The sequence below is a fragment of the Rhinopithecus bieti genome, unplaced genomic scaffold (assembly GCF_001698545.2).
Source record: "Rhinopithecus bieti isolate Rb0 unplaced genomic scaffold, ASM169854v2 scaffold_5846, whole genome shotgun sequence".
Classification (NCBI taxonomy): Eukaryota; Metazoa; Chordata; class Mammalia; order Primates; family Cercopithecidae; genus Rhinopithecus; species Rhinopithecus bieti.
The window spans coordinates 87,714-99,852 of record NW_016805019.1 but is presented as its reverse complement, the minus strand read 5'-3'; the positions used below and the strand labels follow the sequence as shown (position 1 = coordinate 99,852).

The following is a 12,139-nucleotide window of genomic DNA, read 5'->3' as shown; positions in this document are numbered from 1 at the left end:
TTCAGAAAAACTACCAATGCTCTGGTTTTAAGCTTTTTGTAAAGAACAACATTACCATCGTAAAACCGTACAAATAATGCATCTCGTTTTAAATCAACAATTCGGCATTATTTATTTTAGCTGTGAAACTGACATAAGAATAACAAGCCTGTTTTCTGAGGTTGTTCTCTTTAAAAAAAAAAAAAACCCACCGAGGCTTGATTTTCTATGTTGTTACTGTATCATGGCCATTTCTTTTAAAGTAGGTTTTATAAGGTTCTTATGCACATATGGATCTCTGAATTTGGAAGATTCAACTTCTTGAAAAGATTACAGAAGTAGAAACTGACAGGCTCAGCTGAGCTAAGTAAGCTTTGAGGGTCTTCAATTGCTATTTTGCTACATTTAGATGAGACGGAGGATGCTGCCTTGGCTATCTTAGAATGCATAGTACAGTAGTTTCCACATAGTATAACATACAATTCATTCTCATCTACACACAGAAATGTAATATGTGAAATGTTTTCCTTTTAAATTTTATTTTATATTCATTAGCATTTAATATTGTCTATCATCTTTTATAAGCCAACTTTCAAGTCATACCATAAATCATGCACCACCCTTTGGCCCCTGTCTTCCTGCATGTCTCTGACCACACACACTCCCCACTGGGCAATCTCTGGACACTTTGCAAGGAAATAAGAGTGGAACCACGAAAGCAAGCCTGCTGGATCCTTTCTAACTCCAACAAACCTCTGTCTTTGTTAAACCTAAATGAAGAAGATAGGTGTCAGCATACATCTATGGGAGTCCGGCTTCCTTATAGGGACAAATATTTAAGCCTAGTATGAATAATTCTATTGGAAAATAAACATGGCAGCTTCCTAGAAATGGATACCTGAGGGAACATAATCTGCTGTGTTGAGACACAAGAATTCTGAGTCATTTTTCTCCTCCTGGAAGTGGCTGGGCCTTTTAAGGCCCTGAGCCGACACTTTGGGTAGGAGGCCAAAGAGTCACAGCAAACTGAAGATCCTTGCTGTTCTTCATGGTGGTTATGATTTTGGTCACCTTTCTAAGGAAGTTGGGGGCTTGGGTGGAGACATCTGAGGAGCTGGTGGGCTCGCTGGAGGACTCTGTCCAAATGCTTTGGGAGAAGCCTCTGTCCCTTCTCAGGATTTTTTCCTCTAAAACTAAAGCACAGAGAAATGAATTGTCACAGGGTTCCTGAAATCCAGGTCCCAAGACTGAATGATAGCCATGAATTTGGATGCAGATTTCATCCAGGTTGAGAGAGGAAACAAGATCTTCCTTAGAAAGAGAAGTAAGGGTAGAGAACTAACAGAATCTGGTCTCAATGGGATATCCAATTTGCACTGCATGGAAGCCACAGTTAATGCAAGGAGAGAGACGTACCAAGAGGCTTAGGCCATAGTCTGGGATGAGTCTAGAAGCCAATGATTCAACTCCACAGCAACGTGAATTTAAGAACGGACCAAAGGTCTGCATGAGAAGCACTTGCAAGGCCAGTTTCTGGCACCCTAAGTTGGATAAAGTCATGGACTGTGTGTGTGCGAGATAAGAGGGCAGGGAAACAAGAAGGCAAGCAGCGCTCTCCCACCAAAGAATGCTCACACAGGCAAGATGCCATGAATGCAACGATGTAGGAGGAACACTGTCCCCAGCTCAGTTGGCATTAGGGAGTAGCCAGCACCCATGTGTAGAACCACGTGTTCACAGGCAGACAGTGCTATATGTTCTTCAGATCTAATTACCTGCAGGGAAGCCTGTCTACAAAGATAAGAAAGAGAGAAGAAAACTCATAATAATCATCACATGGTTCAAAAAATGTCAATGAATATAAGAATGTTCTCAGCATCAGTATGTACCTCATTTAACAACAAATAATGAAAAATACAGAGACATGTTATAAATGTAATAGATGTGAGAACACTTTCAGCAATGCTGCAGTTTTCTTCAACATCAGTAAATTCATACTGGAATAAAACAAAATACAATGAATATGAGAAAGCCCTATGTTCCTTCCTCCTTAAACAATCCAACATTTACATCAGCGTGAAAAAAAAAAATCTACGTAAGTGTTAAAGCCCTTGGTTATACCTAAGCTTTTCCCAAGTATCAATGAGCTCATATTCAAGAATAACCTTGAGGAGTGAAAAAAGAGGAGACGTCTCCGAAGTTTATCATCTGTAATCACAAGAGGTAAAATCTTATTTTCTTTCTCACTGAGGCTTTGTGGAAGGGGATTAAGAAATAAAAATTTTCTCCCTACATTTAGTTTTCTAAGAAACATTTCAACTTCCATGTGTGGCTCATGTAGTTATCTAAGGTTCAAAGGGGCTTAAATTTCCCAAACAGAGCCTGTCATAGTTGGTTTCCTTCTAGAGAAATTATAAAGAAGGTACTGCTATATAGAAAAAAGATTGTATGCTTTTCCTAAACTAAGAAGTACAACACATTTGACTTAATAAAGAATTTCACAAAGAGCTTTTAACGGCACTGCTTACCATCATTCACACAGTTGCAAAATCCACACTGATATCTTCTTCCTCCTTCGATGAACTGCATAAATGGGCACATGTAGGCCTTGCACCTGTTGCATCTGACTGGTCCACTCTCACCGTGATTTACCAAGTAAAGGGGACTCTATGGAGAAACAAGAAAAATTAAATGAACAGGTGAGTGTAGGATTTCTAGGTATTATAATTTGGAAAGTCTTTTAATGGCAGGGTTTTTTTTCTTTCTTTTTTTTTTTTTTTTTTTTTTTTTTGAGACAGAGTCTTGCTCTGTCACCGAAGCTGGAGTGCAATGGCATGATCTTTGCTCACTGCAACCTCCACCTCCAGGGTTCAAGCGAGTTGCCTCAGTTTCCCGAGTGGCTGTGATTACAGATGCCCGTCACCACGCCTGGCTAATTTTTGTAGTTTTAGTAGAGACGAGGTTTCACCATGTTGGCCAGGCTGGTCTCGAACTCCTGACCGCAGGTGATCCACCCATCTTGGCCTCCCAAAGTGCTGGGATTACAGGCGTGAACCACTGCACCTGGCCTAGTGGCAATTTTTAAGGAACTCAACTCTTAGCTTTTGCCCCAAGACAGTAAAAATGTCTTTATTGATAACACATGAATTCAAAGCCATAAGATGTTGTCCAGAATATTCAAACAAAAGTTAATTTATCTCATTTATAAGGATATATCAATATATGTATATTTATGTCTATGTGTGTATGCATATTTGCCAATATGTGTGTGGAGACAGAACATACAGTGATGGTAATAATACCTAATTATTCTTACATTAAAAACATTCTAGACAACTTGCGTCACACATTTTGCTAAGTTTCTTCATAGATTATAAATAAAGAGAGTTAGCTGCAGAGCAGTATGCTGCCTACATAGTTACCCCAAAGCACATCAACTATTTCTTCAAAAATGCAACTATTTGAAGAAATACGCAATAATGTTCATTTATTTAGGCAAGGAGGCTGATTCTACCTTTTCTGTTACTTTATCAGAAAGAAATGTTTCACAGAATACTCACAGTGTGCCAGAACTGAAAAAATAAATCATTCAATTGCTTCTTCCTCATAAACATACATAGAAAGCATGATACATCTTTTACAGTTTAAAAGTAAAAAAGTTCAGCATTAAGTCTGCTTTCCCAACACTTATGGCTTTCAGGAGAAAACCACAGAGATCCTTGTTTTTGTAAATCTCCTTAAAGATAACATTTAAAGAAAAACCTGAGAATTGCAGGCTTTGGCATGTCAATTTAATTTTCTTTACTGAAAAGATATAAATAAAGCAGACTGCTTTTGAATGGAGGCCTGAAGAGCAGGAGGTCAGTGGAGTGGCAGTATCAGGCTGTTTTCTGCTCTAGTCTTAGAAAACCGAGATCCCCCATTGTCCCTGCCCAGATGTTCAACATGAAAGCTGAGGTTTCAAAAATCAGTTGGGTGGTCTCAGAGCAGAAAAAAACAGGTTTAGCACAATACTCAAAAGAATCAGGGGAAGGATTTAAATTTTTTCTTTAATCATTCCCCTCTATTTCTGCACTGCCCTCTTCCTCACTTCTTGCCTCAAGAAAGCCAGAAGACAGATTGGATTTTCTTGTTTATGGTCGCTTCTGATCCACAGCACGGGCCTGACTCTGGTGCCCCACTGTTAGGGGTTGTGACAAGGATTAGGTGAGTAATACATGTGCAGTTCACAGCATTGTGCCTGGCGAAAAGTAATTGGAAAATTTTTATCCGGAACAGTCTTTCCTCTCTCAAAACCACTCAGCTCAGGACAGAGTCATCTTTGACAGGAGGATAAGTATGAGATGGGCTTCAGGTCCTGAAGGCTACCTGGTCAGTTACTGTAAAACATTATTGTAAAAATGATCTAGAAGACAGAGAATAAACTTTCAGGAGATTCTGATACACTCTAATGGTTAAAAGTTGAGAGGCAGAATGCATTTTTAAAACACTCTAGGAATTTTATTTAAATACATAGTCACACATACAGATTCAAATAGCTGATGTATACACCACTCTTTCAGACAAATTTTTTGTTAGAAAGGCATATAGTGACAAATGTTTGTTCTCTTCAGCTGGTAATAGGAAGAAATTATTTGAGGAGGCAATAGAGAAGCAGAAACATGCAGGTACAAAAAAAGATTCTTAGAACAATAAATGCAGACCTAGAAGAATAACAAGCGGGAGAATAAGAACCTGCTGTTCAGGTAGCTTCCACTGGATTAAAAGTGCAATTACCAATCATGACTTCAGTTACTGCTCTGTTCCACAACTCCAACCTCTGAGACCAGGAGATGCTTTCAGAAGTTAAAATTGGGAGAAATTCTGCAGTTTCCATTCACTCAGCCAAGTTTACTTTTCTCATCCTTTTATTTTCAAAAAGTTCAAAGGCTGTAACAAATCCCCTGATTTTAGAAACCAAATATGATCTAATTATTTGCTAGACGAGCCAAAAGTAATGGAAGGAAATTTGACCTTATTATCACTGATATGATTTGCTCAAAGCCAGGCCCAGCCCAAAGTTACTGTGAAATTGTCGGCAACAAACACCTATGCATTCCGGTCCTGGCAGATTCAAACTTGCAGGACTGAAAACAAATGTCTAACAAGAAACTGGAGTCAAGTCATGACTGTGTCTAGGCTATTAAATACACTTACAGTTTTTTCAATTTTCACTTTTTTAGAAACCAGATGATGGATAGGTAAGTAAGGTCTTCAGACAACTGAGGTGACAGTAAAGAATGTTAAAAGCTTTTTAACTGTTTACATTTTATTTTCAGGCAACAGGGCAAGGGCTTCTAAATTACACTGGCTTGTTTCATCTCTCTCGGGCCATGTTGAAAACCATCAGAGATTTCCTTTTGCAGTCTCCAGATGTCGGCTTATCTGCACCACAGTAGTGTGCATGAGCTCATAAATAGCTAACCTTACTTTTCTTTTGAGTTCGATCTTGGCGTGTATGGCTTTTTAAAAAAATCAAATTACTTTTCCAAAAATTGCCTAAAGTTATCTTTTTTCCTTACCAAGGGAATTATATTTACCTCAGAAATATTTTCCGATTTTAAAAATTTTGTTTACAAATGTACTTTAATATTTAGCTCTTAGTATATCGTTGTCTGCCCTTTCTTTTCTGTTTTTCTCTTAAGTGGAAAAGGAAAAGGATAGAAAGACAGGCTATAAAAACCTCACCTGGCTATTGTTTGGTTCTGGCCCTGTGTGGCATGCGTTTACACAACATGAAAGTGATAGGGAGGCTGAGGAAAAATGTGAATCTTTTCCTCGTATTTTTGGATTAACAGGGGTGTGCCAAATACTATGCTGATATTAATTTTACTAAAAGTGCTTTAATTGAATAAAATGCATCTCTTGTGTATGTATATAATACTGGTTGATTTTGGATCACAAGTGAGAATATCATTCTAAGAAATGAGGCTTAGTACTAAAATGATATCCAACAATCAAGAAACAAAATAACTTTTGATTATTTTTTCATATAAAAGAAGTAGACCTCAACATGTATCTACCAATACCTTCTTAATACCTCTAGTAAAATTTTAAGTCTTCTTATTTGAATACATTATCAGTTTTCCAAGTATTCCTGCCATTCTCTTGGGTAACTTTAACATTTGTACCACAGGTACCTTTGAGGGACTTACAGTGTAGTGGAGTAGAAAGACAGGAAACAAAAAAGTACACACAAATGCAATGAAAAAAAACAGGGTATGAGGAGAAACAATACTTGGGAGAACATCATAAACAAGAGCTCTTTTTAAGGCTCTTTTCAGCTTAGAAAGGCGATGCTAAACTGTTCACAGATTGTATTTCCAAAACAAACACAGATGCTCAAAGAAAATAAAGTACAGTGTAGAAAGACCCACCATGAAAAATCTGTATCAAGTTTGTAGGCTGTGTGCATTTTTGTTTTGGCATCTATATTATTAAGAAAAATCTGAATACCCAAGCCTGGCTACAGTATTTCTGTTTTAGGAAAATAATGAATTGCAGTGAGGAACTAAAGAAAGCAGCTAAATACCAAAGTGTTTTTATCCCATAGATCCAATAGGTGGCACTGTGCAACTAAAAATTAAAGCTGTACACACCTTATAAGTAGGCAAGAAAACCACCAAGATAATCATGCTACATTTATTACATGTAACTCTAATAACTTTTAACTGAACTTGCTTTTCTTGAAGAAACTTTTGATAATGGTTTAAAAATATTCTGGGCCAAACAAAATACAAATAAACATGGAATACATGACTATTTTATGCATACATTGTATAGAAACTATAGAATGTGCCAAATTTACTAATAGCCAAGAAAAACTTATTTTTAAAGTTCCTAATCCTCTGCCGACTTTCCTTGAGTATGTGTAGGGAAACAGAGGTGCGGTTGGGATAGGGAGCCACAGAGTGGAGCAGGCAACCTAATGACGGCCTGGGAAGCAGAGAGAACAAGGACACGAATGCCCTGCTGCCCGCGTCCATGCCCACTCCCCACATTAGCCATCATGGTGCAAAATAACAAAGCAACAGTGACATCTGGTGCGTCCTGGCACTCGGCAGTACACTGCGATGAAGAAAAATGATTTTCTAAAGCAAACGCCAGCTTCCCGTTGGAACATCCTATCACAGACATGGCGCTGGTAAAGGGCAGAGACAGAGTAGCCAAAGCCCAGATTTCAGGAATACTCTGAATGAATAATGTCATATCTGCCCACACCCAGGACACTGCTGGGTGAAACTGGGCCCATCTCTCCTTTCTTCTCTCATTTGCCCACTACCCACTCTCCTTATCTTTCAGCACCAGAGTTCATGTAAGTTCTAATATACACACACAAACTCTTCAACTACCTACTTTCCCCTCTAAAACTTATTCACTAATTTTTTTAAAAAATTTATTTTACATTTTCAATGTATAGTTCTTCCTCCCCTTCTTTTTTTTTTTTTTTTTTTTTCTCTCCTTATTTCCTTCATTAGAAGTCTTCAGGAAAGTAATCAGCGTCCTGGTACTCTACAGTTGTCCCCACAGCACCAATATTCTACTTTACAAAGTGCCTGAAGGAAATACCTTGGCTAAGCACTGGTCATGGGAAAGAAATTTTTACCTACGATGAGACCTAAATAAGATGAGAAGATTTAAAATAAGACCTGTCAAAATGTTACACAGTTTTCCAGCCTGATTAAAGATCATATTCAGCATCAACTTGTATTTCCCAGGAAATCACTGTAAATGTATCTCTCTAGCAGCAGTGATTTCCTATCGGCAGTGTAACTTTGGCAAGCGGCTACTTCTCGGAATTGGAGTGCTGCTTCTGTTTTGGAGCTGTCTCAAGAGGAGGTCAGTTGGTAATTTGGATTAATTGGGGGATATAAGTAGAAGCATGGAAATGGTATGTGAAAAGATAATCCAGAACCTGTGATGAACAACTACCCTTTAAAAATGTTAAACATTCAGACTATTAGGCATGCTGGAAGATGAGCAGAGTCAGTCAGATTCCCAAAGGATTATGCCCAGAGGCTAAAAGGAAAAGAGTTTGTATCAACTGCATTTATTAAAGACATTTCCATGTGAAAGAGATATGAGAAGCAGCTTATATGTGCTTTCTACTTTTAGCTTTACCATATATGACATTCACTAGGCCTACATGGACAAAAAAGGTACAGTTCAATAGGCTATTTACTGTACAAGGGCTTTCGAGAGAGCAGTACTATTCTAGTTAGACTTTTTAAAATAAGTGTGAAATGAAAGAATATTTTCTGAATTAAAAAATAAAATCCTATCATGTGTCTTCTAAAAACAAACAGAGCTTGAGGATAAGACACTTAATACATTGTATTAGTTCTAAGAACATATTTATATCTTTAAAAATAATGTTTATTTAAAAAATTTAATGTTTTTAGTTGGCTCTTCTTAACCTAAAACTTTGCTTTTTTGCACTTTCAGAAGATTATAGTTTTGTTAGCTTGTTAGTGACACTTGGGAGATTGTTTTCCCTTTTTCCTTTGAACAATACTATTAGAGAGTCTATTTGTTCTAACTGTGTCTACAGCTTGTATTAGATTTGAATACCTGTTTAATTTGGAAGTTAGTTTTTTATTTTTGGGTTTCTTTTCATTGAAAAATACTGAAAATTTTTACTGAATCAGACTTTTCATAATAAATGTAAGAGCATAACTATTTTCTTTATGGTCTTATGGTCATTTGTAGTTTAAAATGCTCTCATTTATAAAATCTCAATTTGATATCGAGGAGCTAACAACCCAGGGAGTGGGGAATTCCCATCCACATTGTTCAGAGGAATGCAAGGTCAGTGAGTGATAGGAAATGACTTGTGCAACAAACTGCAGAGCTATAGCTTGAATTCTGATTTATTCCAACTATTTATGTCCCCTATGCTATATGTGCAAGAAACAGCTTGCAGACTGGATGTGCAGAAAAGCATACGGTTTCAGAGAAAGGTACCATTCTCGCTGGTCTGTGACGTGAATGAAGCCCTTAAACCATGCTCCCTGGTAAGCATTCTAATTGTCTCTGGTCATTTCTCTCTCTCATTCTCTATAGGAGCTGCCATATACCTTTGCATCCTTATTAAGCTCCTCCCCATAAGCTCCTTCTCCCCTCCCTTGGCAGTTAAATTTACATTCTTCTTCACAAAGAAAATAAAAAATCTCAGGTAAGAACTCTCTTGCCTTTCCCCACTAATTTACCAGCATCTCTCCAACATTTTCCTTTCTCTCCTCCTGTTACAATAGAAGAGGTATCCCCTCTCTTCTGACTTCTCAGAGACTTTGTCTAATCCTGTACCATGTCTAAATCTGGCCCCTCAAGATCCTTTCATCCACAAGGGAGAATTATATTTTGTTGTCTAATTCCAGGCCACTTGCAGGTGACACATTTAATTGCTATATGTTCCCATATAACTTTGTGCCTGAAAGCACTCATAACACTATTTTACTTTTCAAAACCACTACTACATTCTCAAATCCATGACTCACAGGTCCAGCCTGTTTACTGTTGTATCTCCTGTAGCACAATACCTGAGTCAGTCAATGGTTTCTGAATGAAAAAACACAATATCTCAGCTACCCGCAAATACACGCTCAGGATAACTTGTGATAAGTATTAAAGCAAAAGGTAAAAAAAAAAAAAAAAAAAAAAACAGAAGAAACCTTCAGAGGGGTCAGGAAAACCTTCATTCAAGGAAGATATGGGCACTTATGAGGAGCTATTTGTTCACTGAAAGAGAGAAGGTAAGAATTTCAACCAGTGGGAACAGCTTAACACAGGAAGAAAAATCAGGGTTTGTTGGTGACCAGCAGGCAGGTAGCCTCAAACAGCTGGGCTGAAGGGAGATAAAGAGAAAGGCTGGAGTGATTTTGAGGAGAGCCTTCAAAGCCAGGTAGGGTAGCAGTACACTGACCCAGCAGGTTTCAGACAGACGCACACACACCCCTACCTAAAATCGGTTGTTACTACATGGTAGGAATTCTGATAGACGTTAGTAAGATATTTCACCATTCATTAAAATGATACCCTTGGAAAAATAGTACATTTGGTATCAATTTTGAAACCTGCTTATAAATTAGCAAATTCTATCACATGTTTTAACATTATCATGAAGGGTTATAAGAATTTTTGTTTGTTTCATCATCTCATATTTCACTCAATTCATTAAATTCTTGGGTTTATTTTTTAAATAAACTCAAAATGTTTGAATACTGTGAATAATTTTTAAATTAAGTTTCTAACTAAAAAACTTCACCCCTTAACAGCAGTATGTTAGTTTCACCTTCACCACTGATCCCAAGGGCCTACATTAGAGTAAAGTCTCAATAAATATTTGACTGGATGACAAGGAAGAGAGATAGGAAAGGAGTGAGGGAGGGGAAAAGTGAAGGAAGGGAAGTGGAGGGGAGGGATGGAGGGGAGGGAGTGGAGGGGAGGGGAAGGGGTGGGAGACAGAGAAGTTTCCTTTGGAATTGAGGATACCTGCCAGCTCTTTTATCACAGAAGATCTGGGTGTCATGAACCCTAATGTGCTTTCATCCCAAAATATGCACTGATAACTGTACTTGGAGATTCATCTCTTGGAATGGCCAAAAATGCTTTAAAGCAAGCACAGCTGTAACCTTTCTACCCAGGCCTCTAACGCCAGGAGGGCTTTTTGGTGGGAAGGTCACGTTAAAGTGTACACTGAAATCTATGAAAGGGCAGCTCCTGGTGAGAGGGCATCCTTAGTTTCAGAAGGGAAAATAAATACCAATGCAGTTAAGAGAGCACCCTAATCGGGTTTCCTGTCCTAGTTCATAACTAAACTATCAATGGTAGGTAATGATTCTTAAGCAAAAAATGGTCTGTTTGGATCCGGTTATGCTGACACAGTGTTGCAAGTTATGGGCATATTTGCAAAGATCAGCATTATTTCTCTTGCTAGAACAGATGTTTAAAACTTCGAGTAAGATACTGTCTCTCCAGAATTTTACACTTGAGCAACATTTTGCCACATTTCTTACAATCTTTGACCTATTACAATTTATCTTTTATCTCTATGGGAAAATTACATGTTGTCTAGTTACAGACCACTAGCAGAAAACATACTTCATTGTTACAACAATGCACAATGTTCTACAGAAGATTAATATATCTTAAACTAGAAACCCTTCTATATCTAGTGTTTTTTCTTCTATGACAGAGCAATTGGCAGCTTTCTGCTCCTCAAAGGAAAGTTGTGAAATACTCTAAAGATAAAAGTGTTCAAAATAATAAGCCCAGAGGCAAACTATCTTTGTCTCTCTGGCAGAATTATAAATTAGTCAAAGTATTTCCTCCATTAGTCTTACTTCTTTATAAGGCCATAAAAAGAGATTTCTCTCTATGTGAGGGTCTTAATTTATTTATTCATTTATTTTTTACTATACTTTAAGATCTAGGGTACATGTGCACAACGTGCAGGTTTGTTACATAGGTACACATGTGCCATGCTGGTTTGCTTCACCCATTAACTCGTTATTTACACTAGGTATTTCTGCTAATGCTATCCCTCCCCCAGCCATCCACCCCAACAGGCCCCATGTGTGATGTTCCCCAACCTGTGTCCAAGTGTTCTCATTGTTCAATTCCCACCTATGAGTGAGAACATGCAGTGTTTGGTTTTCTGTCCTTGTGATAGTCTACTCAGAAGGATGGTTTCCAGCTTCATCCATGTCCCTGCAAAGGACATAAACTCATCCTTTTTTTATGGCTGCATAGTATTCTATGGTGTATATGTGTCACATTTTCTTAATCCAGTCTGTCATTGATGGACATTTGGGTTGGTTCCAAGTCTTTGCTATTGTGAATAGTGCCACAATAAACATATGTGTGCATGTGTCTTTATAGTATCACGGTTTATAAACCTTTGGTATATACCCAGTAATGGGATGGCTGGGTCAAATGGTATTTCTAGTTCTAGATCCTTGAGGAATCACCACACTGTCTTCCACAATGGTTGAACTAGTTTACAGTCCCACCAACAGTGTAAAAGCATTCCTATTTCTCCACATCCTCTCCAGCACCTGTTGTTTCCTGAATTTTTAATGATCACCATTCTAACTGGCGTGAGATGGTATCTCATTGTGGT

General features: G+C 37.9%; 1 protein-coding gene across 5 annotated transcripts in view; it reads right to left on the bottom strand.

The window, feature by feature from the left end:
* The window catches only part of SEC24D (SEC24 homolog D, COPII component), a 117,821-nt gene that overhangs the window by 44,986 nt on the left and 60,696 nt on the right, over positions 1 to 12,139 (bottom strand). For all 5 annotated transcript variants that reach the window (XM_017870884.1, XM_017870882.1, XM_017870886.1 and 2 more), the window contains exon 9: positions 2,508 to 2,646. In XM_017870884.1, the coding sequence (XP_017726373.1) occupies positions 2,508 to 2,646 (139 nt within the window). The remainder of the gene's footprint in view (positions 1 to 2,507; positions 2,647 to 12,139) is intronic.